The sequence below is a fragment of the Cololabis saira genome, chromosome 4 (genome assembly GCF_033807715.1).
Source record: "Cololabis saira isolate AMF1-May2022 chromosome 4, fColSai1.1, whole genome shotgun sequence".
NCBI lineage: Eukaryota > Metazoa > Chordata > Actinopteri > Beloniformes > Belonidae > Cololabis > Cololabis saira.
Window position 1 is genome coordinate 29400579 of NC_084590.1, and position 17508 is coordinate 29418086.

The window sequence follows — 17508 nt, forward strand, 5'->3', positions numbered from 1 at the left end:
TCAAAGTACTGGTATATGTTTACATTGCTCCAGTTTTACCTGATAAAAGAAGGAATTTCTGAAGGCATTGTTGACATAGTTGTTGTTTGGGAGGCTAGCTGCTATCTGAAGAGAAACGGATGGAGTCTGTTGAAAGGAGAAAAAGAATCCATATTATTCTAACATAATTAAACTTAAAGATACTGTCAAATGAAGCGATGCTGGGTCACCAACCAGTTTTAGATCATGCAGTGTTTGCATCAGGAATAATCCATGTTGGTAGACCAGGAACTCCCTGGGGTTGAGGACTGATAGCTCCAAAAGAACCAGCTCTCCCTCACATTCCCACTGAGCATCGAGGACATCCACAAAATGTTTGCCTCTGTCTTGACAAAGCAAAGAACAAACTGCGAGGTGGCATACCACTCCTGGGCCCATATCGATTCATTCATAAGAAATTACTTTAACCAAACATAAACACAAGTTAAAATTATCTTTAACATTATCTTTTTGTGTTCCAATAAAGACTTTGAATAAGGCAGTACGTATAATGCGTATCTTTGATTACATGTTTCCATGTTATCATTGTATGTTGTTTCTTCTAAAAACATCAATAAAAAAAAAAAAAAAAAAAAGAATAAGGCAGTACGTGGATACATTGACTGTTCTGCCAGGGCAGTGCCATTAGTGCTGAAATGGGTTTTCAACACAGCACGTTAGCGTGTTAGAACTCACCAGAAGTCCCTCAACATTTGATGTAAGTGTGGTAAGACGCACTTAAAGCAGCACAACGTAACTTTCAGCTTTTCTGAGTTTGGCGGCATCTTGTGGACAAAATCGGTAGTGTTTTACCAGAAAGAACACTACGTTTCCCATGAGCACCAGCGCGTACTGCCGGAAAACTCCTGTCCCGTCGCTGCATTTGTTTTGATGAGAGGAGACGGGATGCTTTTCTGTTTCACCAAGTGAACAGAAGGAACGCAAAAAAAGATGTTAAACTGCTGGAAAGGAACTTGAATTTACCGGGATACCTTAAACAAGGAAGCCAGGGAGCAGTATATGGAGAAAATAATGATTATTAACGGTCTGGATCCATATGAAATCCCTAAGAGATCCCTGAATCCCTGAAGAGCCATGTGTTTCAATAAATTTGTATAATAGTACAACATACAGTACATGTTTTGTATCCCTCTTTTTTTTTGACTGCTATATTATGTTGAAGAGGCGTGAGCAATATTTTTGTTTTCCTCGTGAGATTATTTTTTTCCTCTGCAGCTACAAATAGAGTTAATATTTTTTCCTCAACAAACTAGTTTTATCTGAAGATTGGGGTTAATTGCTCCGCAGAGAGCTGGCCAGCCACTGCGTTTAGCTGGAGAAGTGGGGAATAAAAGCCGAGTTTTGATCCAACGCCCGTCTGTGTGAGTGTTTGTGGTTTAAGGCTGTTTATGGTTCTGCGTTAAATCGACGCAGAACGACACGCACCGTACGTTGCGCGTCGCCACGTACCCTACGCCGGGGGTCTGCGTCGATTTAACGCAGAACCATAAATCATGCTTTACTGTGTGTTTGGTCGTTACAGCCGCGATCCAAAGCGAGCCGACGGCTCTTTCACTCTTTTACTCTGTTATATCAGATACTTGGCCTGCGTGGTTCTGCCTCCGAGCAGGAAACCGTTGAAAAGTTAAACCATTAGGATCTTTTCCCCACGTCTGTTGTGTGGAGCTGCTGAAGCCTTAACACAGCAACAGCTTCTGCGGAGCTGCGCTCCACGCCCCGCCCATTTTCGTCTCGACTGCGAATCGGGAAGGAGGGGGAAGTGACGTATGCCGTAAAGCAGTCAAAGTCGTAACGATTTGTAGTTTTTTAGTGTGGCAGGGTTCCTACCATGCTCCTCAAAGTTACATAGTGCCAGTGAAGGTGATACAGACTCCCTCAGACCATGACAAAGGTGTCATTAAACCTGTTGGAAGTTGATGTACCATCACAATGACTCTGGAAATATGATATTAAGGTGGAAAAGTTACGTAGTGTCGCTTTAAGTGCTTATTTGTGAGTGCGCAGCCTTGACCAATGGCGTGCGTCGCCGGCCTATTTAAGGGGAAGTGATGGTGAACCCGGAAAGAAAGCGCGACTCTTCGCCCCCGCCCACTGCGGGTTCCAGTCGGTTCCTGCCTCGTTCCTCATCCACCTGTGGCTTTGGCCGGCTCGTGTCAGAAGCGGATCTTGTGGCAAGAGTTCATGCAACTGGTACATAGTCGGCTGGTTACAGCATGCTGTGACGGCCCTCTTTGGTTACTTTTGTCTAATTTACTGCCGACCTGCATCTGATCACTTTTCTAGCACGTCCGTTGTTCAGCGTCCTTTCAGTCGGTCGCAGCTGCGCCTTCTGAGGATGATTGGCTCGCTGGGAGCGTCTGCAGCGCAGACGACTCGTGAAATTCAGCGAGCCGCTTTAGAATGACTAAGAAGCCTTACATCGCCTGGTATGTGTCTTTTTTTTTTATGAATCCCGATCTCGCTGCAGTTATTTGTGGCATCAATTAAGTGTTGTGTACGTCCTTAGGTGTTGCTGGTTTTAGCCCCCACTGCCGTTCTTGCCAGCGTCCTTGCCTACGGGAAAAACCCAGAGCCGTGGTCTGACTGGACTGACGCTCACGTGAAGAGGCTGCAAGACCTTCGAGCATCCAATACTTTTTATACTAAGTTTTAGCAATTGTGCGCGTGTGTGTGAGGGAGTGTGTGAGTGTGTGTTTGGAGCGTGGTGTGAGGGATATTCTTCTTTTGGGTTAATTTGTGTTCTTTTTGTTGCCCCTGCTTTAAACCTATTGGCAGGAGGTTCATTTGTATAACTGCAGATAACCAATAAGGTTTTTGGGCCGGGTTTATTGTGTTTTCTTTTTCTTTCCATATATTTGTTTTAGGGCTCGAGAGCTTGTTGAGTTCATACGTCGTTTGTGGTTGGTAACCACATTGGTTAATTTCTTTTTCTTTCTATTACTTTTGTGCTGTTTATATTTGGTTTTGTATGTTTGTTCATCTCCTAATACCCTTTTTTTGGTTTCTTTGCTTTCCAGGTGTTGAGCGTCCACGGCGGGGTGGCAAGCCAATCCTTTGGGTGATGGTGCTCTATTTTCCGTGTGTATGAATTTCACGTATGCTTAGTTTTCCTTAGTTTGCTGTGCTTCTTGATTTATATTATCCTACGTTTGCAGTTTTTGGTTCATTTAATTTACTTCCTGTTGGTTTACAGTTAGTGTGTCTGCATGGTGTGAATCTTTGGACCATTGATCCATTCCTCTGGTAACCCCCCCTGCTGGTGGGCCTCAGCCCTGTCCTTAGCGAGGATCCCCTCATCCCTACCCCAAAATACGGAGATGTGATTGTGTTATATATTGTATTGTTTTAACAAGAATCCTGGTTTTTACAGACAATAAATAAAATAAGAATTTGTATTTTCACAACAGTTTGTCTCTGGTGTATTGGTCATTAGAATCTCACGTGCGCCCTTAAACTGTTTAAGGCCACATAAGCACATAAGAGTAACAGGTACTACGGATTAGGGTCATAGAGGAACTAATTTAGTAGCTTGTGTAGGAATGATGGGGGCGTGAACACCTGCTAAAGCATTTGTTCCCCCATCAAGATACCTCCCTCTGTCTGCTTCAGTGTATGTTTGTAATCATTAGTTAATTGGATGAAATATCTCAAGAACTAATTTTGAGTGATGTTTATCCTGACTTTGTCAAAATCCTCATCTCTATATTGTGCACTTTCCAAAAAGTTCTGGTTTGAGATGCAGCTCTACAAACTCTATAAACACGTATTTCATGTTTCCAGCTGAGGTGCTTTGGTCCGTCAAAAACGTAATAATCATAAAAGAAACTTACCAAGAAGCCCTGCCTTACTGCCCCAGCCCTTCAGCTGCTGCTCCACCGCTGTTAAGAGTTGGAATAGAGGAGATAGCTTCAGCAGCTTGGTCCACTCCTCTTCTGGGGAATCAGAACCATGGTTTGATAAACTGCAGTATAGCTACTATATATGTATTACAACAAATACCTGGAAATGTGGGAACCGCAGTGTGTAAACACTGGGCTGATTCCTTCAACTGTTGGCTCTCTGTTGGTCAAAAGAAAAGCAACATTTTTAACAAAAGTTACTTCCATCCCAGCCAGTAAGTCAGTTTCTGTGTTTTTTAAAGAAAGGGGGGGGGGGTCTATTGATGCCTCATAAATACTTTCGATATCCTTTATTTGATATGTTCCAACAATATAGGAAATGAGGATAAGAAAAAATACAACCTAATGACTCCCCATGATCCTGAACTGGAAAAAGCAGGCGTATTTAATGATATAATATAATAGTTTTACATTATATTATTTCTCTTCATGGATTAATAATTTATTATTGAAATGAAAGAAATTGAATCAAATTGAATTGGAGCCATAAAAATAAATTACATTTAATAAAACATTAAAATGAAATAAATTTAAATAACAACATGGATGTTCTCTCTAGTCTTTCACACATAGAACTATTGTTTCCAAAAATCAAGCTGAACCATGATCTAATCACCACAAAAATAGTTTCCAATGGCTTTCTGTCCATCTGAAAGGACCCTTGTCCCATAAAACTAAATGGCTTCTTCTTAACATCGTACAGTTTTCAGTTACATTTCTTGATGCAATGGCATAAAATGCTATGATTATCCAGGCACTCCCATGTTACTGAAATAGTTCCTTGGCAGGTTATATATTACATTTATCAACAGTTATCATTTCATTGAATGTTTTTTTAAGTCATAATAGCTTAAATGGTTACATTTGTGTGTATGTTCTCATAAGGTAGTCTGTTAAAAAGTAGACAATGTCTGCATAAGGCTACATCAAACACATGAACTCCCGCATATCAGTTCACTGCAGTGTGAAAATGTTTTTCTCATTCATTAAAATCAGACTGCTCTGTCTCACCCTGAGAATGAATGCCAGAAGATGCGATCCGTCTTTGTGAGTTGTGAGCCGGCTCTGAACTGGTCTGAAGACTCGCGTCCTGAGACTGAGCCAGGCTAACAGGGTCCCTCAAAGACTGGGTGGATATTCCTTGTAAACATAAAGAAAACCTTTTCACTATATGAAATTAATAATCGTCACATGTAAAAGTAAAAAAAAGGAGAGACAAAAAGTAAAAGAAGCTAAAAGAAAAAAAGTTAATCCCTACACGTTAACCAAAAGGCCTCAGAATAAACAAGCATTCTAACTAACTTTAGGACAATTTGTGGACCTGAAATTTCATTGATGAGGCCTTTAAAGTGAAAAGTATTAAGCAAGTTAATGGATAAGGAAAGAGGTCAGTTTAGGAGGATAGAAAATGTTCACTACCTTAGTTGATGGTGTCTTTAATGCATAAACTAAAGAATATCCAGTATATACATTTCATAGACGTGAACACCACAGTGAAAAGTTATAAAAACATTTAAGGCCATAATTTTTGCTTCAAAGACGCACAAAAAGCTGTACATATCAAGTTTTGACATTTTTGGCTCAGCATGTTCCCCTATATACATGGAAGTTAAGTCGCTTGCTCCTCCATCATCACTTTCTTGAGCCGTTTTTTTAGTTGTTTTGCCATGATTTTGTCAGTAGCGGTGTGGGTTAGTTTCATTAATGTTGATGTGTGACATAGTGACAAAAACAGATATGCAGTTGTTGCATTAGAGGCTTCCTGGCAGTTGATGAGTTATGCAAATGATAACCGTCAATATGCTTGGACTTATGCTATATATTTATGGATATTGGAAACAAAATAACGACTAGCTCAAGGGAAGTTAATAAAAAAGTTTACCAACTGCCCATACCAGCTTTTTTGGGGGGGGCAAGTTGAGCTAATGTATTTGTCAGTTATTCATGGGACGATCTTAAATATCTCCTTGATAATGAACGATTTTATGATGTTTACCTCACAGTTTGAATTACTGTCTGTTAACCTTTTATTTTGTGGTTGAGTAGTCAGAACGACGTGATGTTTTTCTTTTTCTTAACTTTGATGTGGGATGAGGGTAACAAATGTTAGAAGGGGGGATTTTTAACAACAACTGCAATGTGGGTCTGCCAAGGTGAAACTCAAACAGTCCTACAGGTGGAGGACAAAAAGCCCCCTTGAACTTTATATTACCTTTAAAATAACTTTAAAATAACCCCCCACCCGAAAGGGCCTTTCTGTGTGGAGTTTGCATGTTCTCCCCATGTTCTACCCTCACATAAACATGCACCAGTCCTGGGCTACACATGCCCCCTCCGGCCAGCCGGGGCACCAGGTGGGGGGGGGGTCTGGCCGGAATAACGTGATCCTTCCACGCGCTACGTCCAGCTGGAGAAGCCCCACCCTGTCTGGTGAAAAAATATTTAAAAAATAAATAAATAAATAACCTCCCACCCCCATCCCAGTGAATCAGTTATTCCAAACTTCTCTCTGTCACTTCTGACCACATTAAAGCCACAAGATGTGATGTAGGTGATGAAGATATCAGGTTTGATATAACTTCTTGCATGAACAACACCCCACTTTGCTTGTTTTTTTTTTTTTTGTTTTGTCAAGCACTTTGGGTCACTGATGTTTGAAAAGTGTTCTACAAATAAAATTGAGTTGAGGTGTCTGTTATGAAGCCGTGTCTGTATGACATCTTCAAACTCATACACTTTGAGGGGCATTTCTGCTACATGTGGGAGGGCTGTGTGACTTTTTCAGACACTGTGGCCTCTCTGTGAAATCGTGTCATATGACAGATTTTCTTGAAGGAACTGGCCATAGTTTATAGTGACACTGGTGATATATCCATGTGGTCATCCAGTTCTCACACATTTGCATATTTGTTTGTATTTTCAATCAGAGGTTCAGTCAATATTTTATTAATGTCCCATTACGGCTTGTAGACAAATCGTATCAAACACGCCCACTTGGCATGAATAATGTTCTCTCTGACTGTTACATAGTGGATAGTACTTCAGCTGTTGTTTGACAGAGAAAAATATATTTGACTGTGTTAAGTTAAAGAAAAAATTATAGAAATATTTAATATTTGTCTATTTTACTTGTACTAGTTTGTTTGACATGACATGTATTAGTGGACCTTCTCTGTTTCCCTGTGAAAGCTTTAAGACCGTATGAGGAAACCAAAGTCGGTTTCAACTCCTTCCTGTGATATAGCAGTGCTACTTCACAGGAAGCAGCCCCCACAGTGAACTACTTATTCTACACATTATGCACATGCACACTGTAGCCGCACACTGATATGTCAGTAAGTAAGTAAGTAAGTAAGTAAGTAAGTAAGTAAGTAAGTAAGTAAGTAAGTAAGTAAGTAAGTAAGTAAGTAAGTAAGTAAGTAAGTAAGTAAGTAAGTAAGTAAGTAAGTAAGTAAGTAAGTAAGTAAGTAAAGTTTATTTATATAGCACCTTTCACAGACAAGGGAATGTCACAAGGTGCTTCACAAAAAATAAAACAATACAATAAAAGTAAAAATACAATAAAAACAAGATGATACAGATAAAAAAAACTCCTAGAATAAAAGTACATAAAATCAACATGATGGTCATAAAACAACCCTCTCACTACTGATGTTTAAAAGCTTGGAGAAACAGGTGGGTTTTAAGTTTGTTCTTAAAAGCATTGAGTCCAGAGAACATATTGGCGAGAGACAGCGGGAGATTGTACCACAGCCTCGGTGCGACGGCCTGGAAGGAGTGATCTCCTCGAGTCTTAAAGCGGGTACGAGGCACCATGAGTAGGCTCCTGTCACATGACCTCAGCCTCCGAGATGGAGTGTAGGGGCCTAGTAGATCGTTGATATAGGAGGGGGCCTGACCATGCAGGGCTCTAAATGTCATCACCAAGATTTTAAAGTTAAAACCAAAAAGGGACGGAAAGCCAGTGAAGAGTTTAAAATTGGGGTGATGTGAGCCCTTATATTTGAGCAGGTCAGCAACCTTGCTGCAGAATTTTGGACTTGCTGAAAAGAGGCAGTTCTTTCTTGTTTAAGCAAGAAAACAAACTGTTGCAGTAGTCCAAACTAGATGGGGCGGGGCTAATTTGCACCAATTATGTTCAAGGACTCAAAAACGAGTCTGATGACACCACCCACATGTCTTTATCACAACCCGTTTAAAAGTTATGGCAGAAAGTAGGAACTATCAAATATGGACCAATCAGATGAAGGGGTGGCACGCTTTTTGGCGTTTAGCGTCGCCAAGGTAACGCTTTTGACTGAGAAAATTAATGCTCCTCGTCGCAGGATCTAGACGCACATTTTGATATATAACACACCTGGGTGCACATTACGGTTCGGGCGAAGAAGCGGCCGAAGAAATGGCATAAATTGCGCCAAAATTACACGATTAATTCAAAATGGCCAACTTCCTGTTCGGTTTCGGCCATGGGGCCAAGAGACTTTTCTTTAAGTTGTGACATGATACAGGTGTGTAGCGATTTCAGTGCATGTACGTCAAACCGTATTGTGGGGCTTGAGGCACGAAGTTTTCTAGGGGGCGCTGTTGAGCCATTTTGCCACGCCCATTAATGCAAACTAGTGTTGTCCCGATCACGTCATTTTCAAAAGATCGGGATCGGCCAAAAAAGTATCGGGACATACTGTTATGGCTCGGCCGGCTGGTTTCCGACTCCGCGACCCGGTAGCGCTGGGAGCGCGGAGTCGGCGCAGCGGCCAGAAGAGCCGGGCGGCTCTGCTCTGAGCCCCAGCTGCAGCTCAGAGCGGCTCCAGCAGCTCCAGGCCAGTTCGTCTTATTTGTTTGCTTATTGCTCTGTGCCTATGTTTTAACATATATTAATTATTTAATCATTTTATAATTGCATTTAACAATACAGACAGTTGATGTGTGTTTATTGTAAGATTTTGGGCAGCGCCGGCGGCTGAAGAATCGTTTGTGCTGGTGGGGAAGGAAGCGTGGCTAACAGAGAGCTAACAGCAGCTAGGCTACGCTCAGATAAACGGTCTGAAAGTTTTAAAAACAAAGAAAAGCTGTCGGAGAAAAGTGACTGTAGTGTTATGTAAATGATTATCCGTCACTCGTAAATCATCTTTTGGTCCACTTTATTGACTCGGTAACAACACAGGGATGACGGACTGCTATTTTGCAGGCTGGTGTTACGGTCTAAAGGGTCCGTGTCTGAACAACCACAATTGGTTCCTACGCTCTGCGTGACATCAGCACAACACAGTGACAGAAAACTATAACAGCCACAATGAATATCTGCTGCTATTCATTTCATGCTGTTGAGAATTCTGCACTACGGTTAAGCCAAAATGTATTTTCATTTTCTTATTGATTGTGAGTTTGACTGGATGTCATTCAACTTTTAAACCTTGTAAGTAAACTACCTCCTTTTGAAGTGAAATTGATTTATTTTTGTTATTTTACTATTCTGAACTTTTTGTTTTAGTTTACAATTTCATGTTTCTACATTTTGTGGCACCAGAGCTGATAAGCTTTGTTTTGATCCAATGATGCAGTCAGTGAAAAAACAAAAATATGTCCATGTTGGAGAGAATGGACAATACAGTTTTTTACTTAATTTACTTTACTTTTTTTTACTTTACTTTTTTACTTAATTCTTTGCCAAAATGTATCTGATTGGGAAAAAGTATCGGAAATGTATCGGGAGCCAAAAAAAGTGATCGGATCGGGAAAAATCGGGATCGGCAGATACTCAAACTCAAGTGATTGGGATCGGATCGGGAGCTAAAAAATCCTGATCGGGACAACCCTAATGCAAACCATTAGATATCAAATTTTTCGCCTGGCCTGGCTTGCATGCAAAATTTGGTGACTTTTGAGGCACGTTTAGGGGGGCAAAAAAGCCCTCATTTCGTTGGAAGGAAAAAAAAAAAATTCCTACAGATACAATAGGGCCTTCGCACTGTCAGTGCTCGGGCCCTAATTAGCTCCAGATCATTTTTTGAAACAACTGTTCTTATTTCCGAAATATTCCTTAACTGATAAAAACAGTTCCTCATCAGCTGTTTGGAGTGTCATTCTAATGACATGTCTTTGTCAAAGACAACACCAAGATGTCTTAAGGCTGAGTTATGGTTCTGCGTCAAAACGACGCCATGCCTACGCCGTAAGGTACGCGTCGACGCGTACTACACGCCGTCACTGACGTGCACCTCCCAAAAATTGTAACTACGTGCCGAGGCGACGCAGACCAAACGCAGACGAGAGGGCTGTGATTGGTTCGCTTGGTAGCAACGCATTTCCGGTTTCCGGTTTGAAGCAGTCGTGAACTTTCAGCGCTCTTTTCTTCGTGTATGTGTGATTTTTTTGGTTTTGTTTTTTTGCACAATACTTGTCCTTATCTCTTTGATTCACTGTGACCGGAAAAACTTGGATAAACCATTCAGAAAAAGATCGCGAATTAGCGGTCACGGGGGGTACTGCACCGCGGCGAAATGGAGTGACGGAGAAGTCCGAAGGGTTCACGATGGCGTCACAGTGACACCGTAGGCACGGCGTCGTTTTTGACGCAGAACCATAACTCAGGCTTTAGGCTTGAGTTAGATGAGACACTCAAATCACCTAAAAACTGGTTGATAGCTGGAATGGCATCATCAGGGCCAATGACCAGCACTTCAGTTTTATCTGAGTTCAACCGCAGAGAATATACTCCGAGCCACTGATTTATCTGTGCAAGTGTGGTAAGACGCACTTAAGTGCTTATTTGTGAGTGCGCAGCCTTGACCAATGGCGTGCGTCGCCAGCCTATTTAAGGGGAAGTGATGGTGAACCCAGAAAGAAAGCGCGACTCTTCGCCCCCGCCCACTGCGGGTTCCAGTCGGTTCCTGTCTCGTTCCTCATCCACCTGTGGCTTTGGCCGGCTCGTGTCAGAAGCGGATCTTGTGGCAAGAATTCATGCAACTGGTACGTAGTCGGCTGGTTACAGCATGCTGTGACGGCCCCCTTTGGTTACTTTTGTCTAATTTACTGCCGACCTGCACCTATCACTTTTTCTAGCACGTCCGTCGTTCAGCGTCCTTTCAGTCGGTCGCAGCTGCGCCTTCTGAAGGATGATTGGCTCGCTGGGAGAGTCTGCAGCGCAGACGACTCGTGAAATTCAGCGAACCGCTTTAGAATGATTAAGAAGCCTTACATCGCCTGGTATGTGTCTTTTTATCTTTATGAATCCCGATCTCGCTGCAGTTATTTGTGGCATCAATTAAGTGTTTTGTACGTCCTTAGGTGTTGCTGGTTTTAGCCCCCACTGCCGTTCTTGCCAGTGTTCTTGTCTACGGGAAAAACCCAGAACCGTGGTCTGACTGGACTGACGCTCACGTGAAGAGGCTGCAAGACCTTCGAGCATCCAAGACTTTTTGATAGACTTAGTTTTTAGCAATTGTGCGTGTGTGTGTGTGTGTGTGTGTGTGAGAGAGAGCGTGTGTGTGTGTGTTTGGAGCGTGGTGTGAGGGATATTCTTCTTTTGGGTTAATTTGTGTTATTTTTGTTGCCCCTGCTTTAAACCTATTGGCAGGAGGTCTACTTATAACTGCAGATAACCAATAGGTTTTTGGGCTCGGTTTATTCTTTTTTTTTTTTTTTTTTTTTTTATATATTTGGTTTGGGGCTCGAGAGCTTGTTGAGTTCCTACGTTGTGTGTGGTTGGTAACCACATTGGTTAATTTCTTTATTTTTCTTTCCATACTTTTGTGCTGTTCATATTTGGTTTTGTATGTTTGTCTTTGATTGATCATCTCCTAATACCCCTTTTTCTTGGTTTCTTTGCTTTCCAGGTGCTGAGCGTCCACGGCGGGGTGGCAAGCCAATCCTTTGTGATGGTGCTTTATTTTCCGTGTGTGTGAATTTCACGTATGCTTAGTTTTCCTTAGTTTGCTGTGCCTCTTGATTTATATTATCCTACGTTTTTAGTTCTTGGTTTATTTAATTTACTTTCTTTTAGTTTACAGTTAGTGTGACACGTGTGTCTGCATGGTGTGAATCTTTGGACCATTGATCCATTCCTCTGGTAACCCCCCCTGCTGGTGGGCCTCAGCCCTGTCCTTAGCGAGAATCCCCTCATCCCTGCCCCAAAATACGGAGATGTGATTGTGTTATATATTGTATTGTTTTAACAAGAATCCTGGTTTTTACAGACATTAAGACCCCGTCCACACGTAGCCGGATATCTGCGGATATCTGCTAAACCGGAGATATTTTCCTACGTTTTGACCTGTCATCCACACGAAAACGCAAATAAACGAAGCTTTAAAAAAACTCCGGGCAAAGTGAAGATTTTTGAAAACTCGGAGTTTTGCGTTTTCGAACGTCACATTATGCGCCAAAACAACAACAAATCTGCTCTCACGTGCGCCTTTTGTTTACTACAGATGATCCAGCATCTGTTCTCCAAGCTATTAAATAAATGGTCTCTGGTCTTGACCACCGCTTACTGCCACCGACACAGAGCCTACAACCGTAGGGTACGCGGCGACGCGCACCCTACGGTGCCCGCGGAGTGCAGCTTCCCCGGGAGCCGCAGATGATCTACTACAGGTTAGAATGCTTATGAATGTGGTCGAAAACGCAGATCTTCGGTTATGTGTGGATGCAAATTTTTTTATAAACGGAGGGGGGAAATATTCGTTTTTAAAAATACCCGGCTACGTGTGGACGGGGTCTAAATAAAATAAGACTTTGTATTTTCACAACAGTTTGTCCCTGGTGTATTGGTCATCCCAGAATCTCACGTGCGCCCTTAAACTGTATAAGGCCACACAAGGCACTCCATCAAGGAATTCAATTTGTAATCTCAGAACCCTTAAAAGAGCAGTGCAGCTGGATATTGTCTGCAAATAAATGGTATGAAACATCACACAACTCCTGGATTTTCTTAGCCAACAGGAGAGCATATAATAAAAACAAAAGTTGACCCAAAACCGAGCCCTGAGGTTTACCACACAACAAATCAGCAGAGTCAGAGCTGGTTTGCTCAAACACTAAAGCTCCTTCCTGACAAAAAATAGAAATGAACCACAAACAGGTCCAGACATTCCAACCAAATCCCGCAGTCTTGTTAGCAAGATTTCATGATTGACAGTGTCAAATGCCGAAGAAAGATCCAACAAGATCAGAACAGTGCATTTCCCAGGGTCTGCAGAAATCATAATTTCACTAGATACCTTGAGCAGGGCAGTTTCTGTAGTGATGCTTGTGAAGAACCGGACTGAAAAGGGTCAAAGATGTTGCACTTTTCCAAAACGGAAGTTAATTGTTCAGAGACCACTTTCTCTAAGACTTTAGACAGAAATGTGAGCTTTTATATTGGCCTAAAACTACTTGGATCGGTGGGATCCAAACTAGGTTTTTTGAGAACTGGTTCCACAAAGGCATGTTTAAAGGAACTGGGGAAAACACCAGAAGACAGTGAGGTATTAACCAGCTTAGTAACCTAGCGGCCAATGGCATCGAACACTTATAAAAAGAGTTTACAGTGAAGAGCATCATATGGACAAAAAGTGGGCTTCATTCTGGTTACCAAAGCTGAAATATCAGCTTGGGTTACAGGATTAAAAGACCAATTATGGGGTGCAGGCTCAACAACAGGATTATAAAACGAGGGGAGTGGAAGTTTAGCCTTAATATCCTGGATTTTCCTGATAAAATACTTTTAAAATGCATTGCTTTCAGCTTTGCAAGAAACAGGTGTAGCATAAGCAACAGGACACACAAGAGAACTAGTGGTGTCAAACACAACTTGGGGCTTCTTGTTATTTAAAACTATCAACTGACGAAAGAAGTCAGATCTGGCATTTTTTATCATTTCATTTAAGGAAAACATCTGTTCCCTAAGATGCAATCTATGTACCTCAAATTTGGTGGATTTCCACAGACGCTCTGTTTTCCAACAGAGATGCTTCATGTCCTGAATACAGACATTAATCCATGGACATGGGATTTTCTTAATCACTAAATTAGATTTAACAGGAGCAATCTGATCCAAAATATATTTACAATGACTGTTAAAACTATAAGTGAGGCTATCCACGTCATGACATTCCTCAAGCACTTTAGAGTCATGTTATTATGAGGCTTGCAAAAAACATACCTTTAACTACAGGCACAGATGCTGTCCAGACTCTAGAGGGTATCTCCAGACAATAGGCCTGCTTTGTTGACAAACCTACAACATGTGAGAAGTCAGAATTATGTAAAAAATAAAATAAGAAAATTCTCAATTTATTAGCAATCCATGATAAACGATTAGCAACACTGTCTTACTTTTTCTCTTTTCCAGGGTCTATTAAAAAAATGTTAATAAATTATGTATTAAATGTTTGCTACTACAGGCAGTATCAGCAGGGTGTGACTCTACATCTGAAAACATTTGTCTAAGATGGGGGTCCTTGGAAGAAAGTTTGGTTTTCATGCAATCATTGGGATTTGTTGATTGCAAGACATCTTGGGCATAAATAGAGAAGTAATTTCAGTATATATTAAAAAATGTTCTCGACAAGCACCCTGTATGTAAGTGTTTCCCGACCCTGCTCCTCGGGGCACACTGTCCTGCATATTTTAGATGTTCCCCTGCTTCAGCACCCAGATACAAGTGAGGACCATTAATTAGAATCAGGTGTGTCAATGCAGGGACAAATCTAAAACATGCAGGACAGTGTGTCCCCAGGACCAGGGTTGGGAGACACTGCTGTAGGTCATTTGGTAAATATTGTACCGCTGTCTAGCACTGCTTCTGTACCAGAGATGTGCTGATTGCAGGTACTGGGGGAAAAGCTGGGTGGCTGTTTTTCTCCCAGCAACTGGCTTAGCCTCTTGAGCACAGGCAATGCTCTCTGCTGGAGCAGACCCATCATCCTTATATTTGGCTCATGGCCACTGCATTGAACCAGACCATACTCCCTGAACCAAAAGTTCCCACACAGTACTGCCTGGACAGACAAGCACAAGAAGTTCAATTTATGCAACTAAGCAGATTAAATCATCCATTAATATCAATCAGATTGTCTTCATTATATATTTTAGTGCATTGTAATACTGTGTCATTCATTCATTCGGTGCGGTTTAGGGTGTATGGTTTTACCTGAGCAGTGTCGGCACGCAGCTGAGAAAGATTTCTGTCAAAATGCAACGAGCTGAGAGCAGTCTCCAGCTCCGTCTGTCTGGAACTACACTGCTCCCAAAGCTCTCTCTGTCTTAGCTCACTCTCCTGAAAGCCAAATAACCACATTATGCTTTGGGGTTCATGCCAGTATATATGTAATATGAATATGGATCCTTGCCCAATTTTCAATAGCGTGCATTTTTTCATTTGTGGGTGAAAATAGAAAAGGAAACATTCTGTCAAACTGTTTCAGGAACTGTAAGTTGTGTAAAAAAACAAACAACAACCACAATGCCTTTTTCTGACCATTGCATGGAGTTTTGTAGACCACACTCCTGCTTGTGTCATCCTTTTTTTTTTTTCTTGTTGCAGCTGATCCATATACACATCCAACTTATCAAGGCCAGACATGAGCGCTGAGTGCCAAACGCAGTGCTGGTCCCATTCATCCTCATCACCTAGACACAAACGAGTATTTATAACTGCACGCAGTGCTAGCCTAAATAAAATATGGAAGTGTCATTATGTAAATTCCTTAAGAGTGCAAGAGTGTAAGAATATGAGATACTGGCATGTTTTGTCTCCTCTTAGAAAGATGATGACGTTAATGGCGCTGCTGCTCATCAAAGTCATTTACTTGCTTTTCCTCATTCTTCCAGTTGGCAAGCAAATTTACCAAATGTGAGGATGTGTAACACATGTGGGGGCAGGATTAAGGCCAAGAAGGAGCGCTGAGCTGCTCTTCTCTGGGCCTCAGTCTGTGCCGCGTCCTGCAGCTCCATGGTTGCTTCCCTTAGCTGCTTCCCTGCCCACTGGACCTGCAGGAGAGTACCTGCTTAGACTTTGAACATGACAAAGTGGCATATATTTGCTCTCAAGCTACATGCACACAAAAGCAAATCTACTATGAAACCCCAGGAAATGGAAAACACACAGATAAACACTGGCTTTGAAATCTGCATTTACTTCCAGGATGTCAAGATTGCACAAACATTATTTTCCTATGCTGCTTGCAACAACATTCATAGTTCTCCTGTCTTTATATATGTTCATACAACTCAGCCCCTTTGAAATGCCCCCTCCATGCAGTCTGCATAGAAGCTGCAAAAGATACGTCCAATCAAAACACAAGTTCCCTGCAGACCTGATCAAAGCTTGCATCTGTTATCCGAAGGAGAGACTGGAATAAGGCTGCATCCAGATCAGTAAGAATGTCTTCATCACGCTGCCTTTGCTGCTGACAGTAAGAGTTTCTCACACACACTTCTCTCTGCAGGGCCTCTACCTGGCATATGAGGTAAAATAAAATGTAAGAATATAGGATTTTGCCCATTTAATTCAACACCATTAGAAAATAATTAAATGAGCACTTAATTAAAAGCATTAAAATCCGTTTCATGAGTTCAGCAAAAACTCCTTCTGCTCTGACATGATTGCAAAACAAATGCAAGTAGAAATTGGAAGAGTTGTAATCTCCAAATGTATTTCTAAGTGGAAAGGTTTTGCTATGGGAACAAATATAAAAATATTGTTTTCTATAGTTATCTCCCCACCTGCACACTATCAGTTTGTTCTGCCATCATTAGCCAGTATGAAGCCGTGACGGGAACAATGGTCTTTTTAAACATGTCCAGCCTTATTCCAGCTACTGGGGCCAACTGCCCAGTGACCGGATCAACAGTCTGAGAAGCATAACGTATTGCAACCAGCCCTGTAAAGTCAAAGGTAGATGCATAGAATTCACAGTTTCTATTACAGTGTAATATTATTGATGATGAATGAGATATTGCTTTACAGCAATACCTTTTCCATTCAGATCCTCCATGGTTCCAGCCAAGGGTATTGGATTCCCTGATGCTGGATCAATCTGACACCCAAGCACAGGTACGGTGAGGCCTGATCCCATAGGATCGGGATACTCCATCCCCAACAGAGCGGGCAAACACGTGTTTGAACTTTGAAGACGCATCTCTCCTAATTTAAATGACACCACATATATAAGATATATATGATATTTTAAATAGAAAACATAATCTGACACATTTAAATACTTTTTTACCCCCCTAAATGAATGCTGAAAAAGAAAAAATGTACGTGGCACAAGCTCACTTTATGTAACCAAAATAATTCAATTCAATTAATAGTTAAAATGAAGAAGTAAGAAGTGTTAAAAGTGGGGTATTTGAATCTATTCATTACTGACATATAGTAAGCATCATCAGGGGTTTTACCTCGAGGTAGGAGTTTTAAACTTTTTGTTTTCGAAGCAAATATTCAGGCACCGAATATTGTGAGTTAGATAGATTTTTTTTATGTGATGGTTGTTAAAATATAGATTTTCTGTAGATGTCTATGAAAAGTAATTATCAAGTGAAATTCACACAACACAACTGTCCTACTACAGTCTTGTCC

The 17508-nt window shown here is 41.4% G+C and overlaps 1 protein-coding gene across 1 annotated transcript; it reads right to left on the minus strand.

Moving 5' to 3' along the window:
- On the minus strand, positions 1-17171 carry LOC133442523 (uncharacterized). Its single transcript, XM_061720532.1, has 13 exons — positions 16900-17171; positions 16650-16807; positions 16241-16381; positions 15773-15914; positions 15403-15554; positions 15076-15201; positions 14734-14923; positions 14086-14160; positions 4950-5078; positions 4039-4098; positions 3870-3971; positions 214-365; positions 1-126 (listed from the first exon to the last, which is right to left on the minus strand). Exons 1-13 carry the CDS (start codon positions 17063-17065, stop codon positions 1-3), a joined length of 1719 nt encoding a protein of 572 aa, XP_061576516.1. The 5' UTR covers positions 17066-17171.
- Between the last annotated feature and the right edge of the window lie 337 nt (positions 17172-17508).

Bases quoted from the DNA above. Each gene is read 5' to 3' on its own strand.
- LOC133442523 (XM_061720532.1), bottom strand. From the start codon at position 17,065: ATGCGTCTTCAAAGTTCAAACACGTGTTTGCCCGCTCTGTTGGGGATG. The intron at 5,079-14,085 runs GTATGTTTTTTG...TATGTTTACAAG, and splicing joins ATCTGTGCCTGTAGTTAAAG to GAATATCCACCCAGTCTTTG. The intron at 366-3,869 runs GTAAGTTTCTTT...TGCTTTGTCAAG, and splicing joins CAGTAAGGCAGGGCTTCTTG to ACAGAGGCAAACATTTTGTG.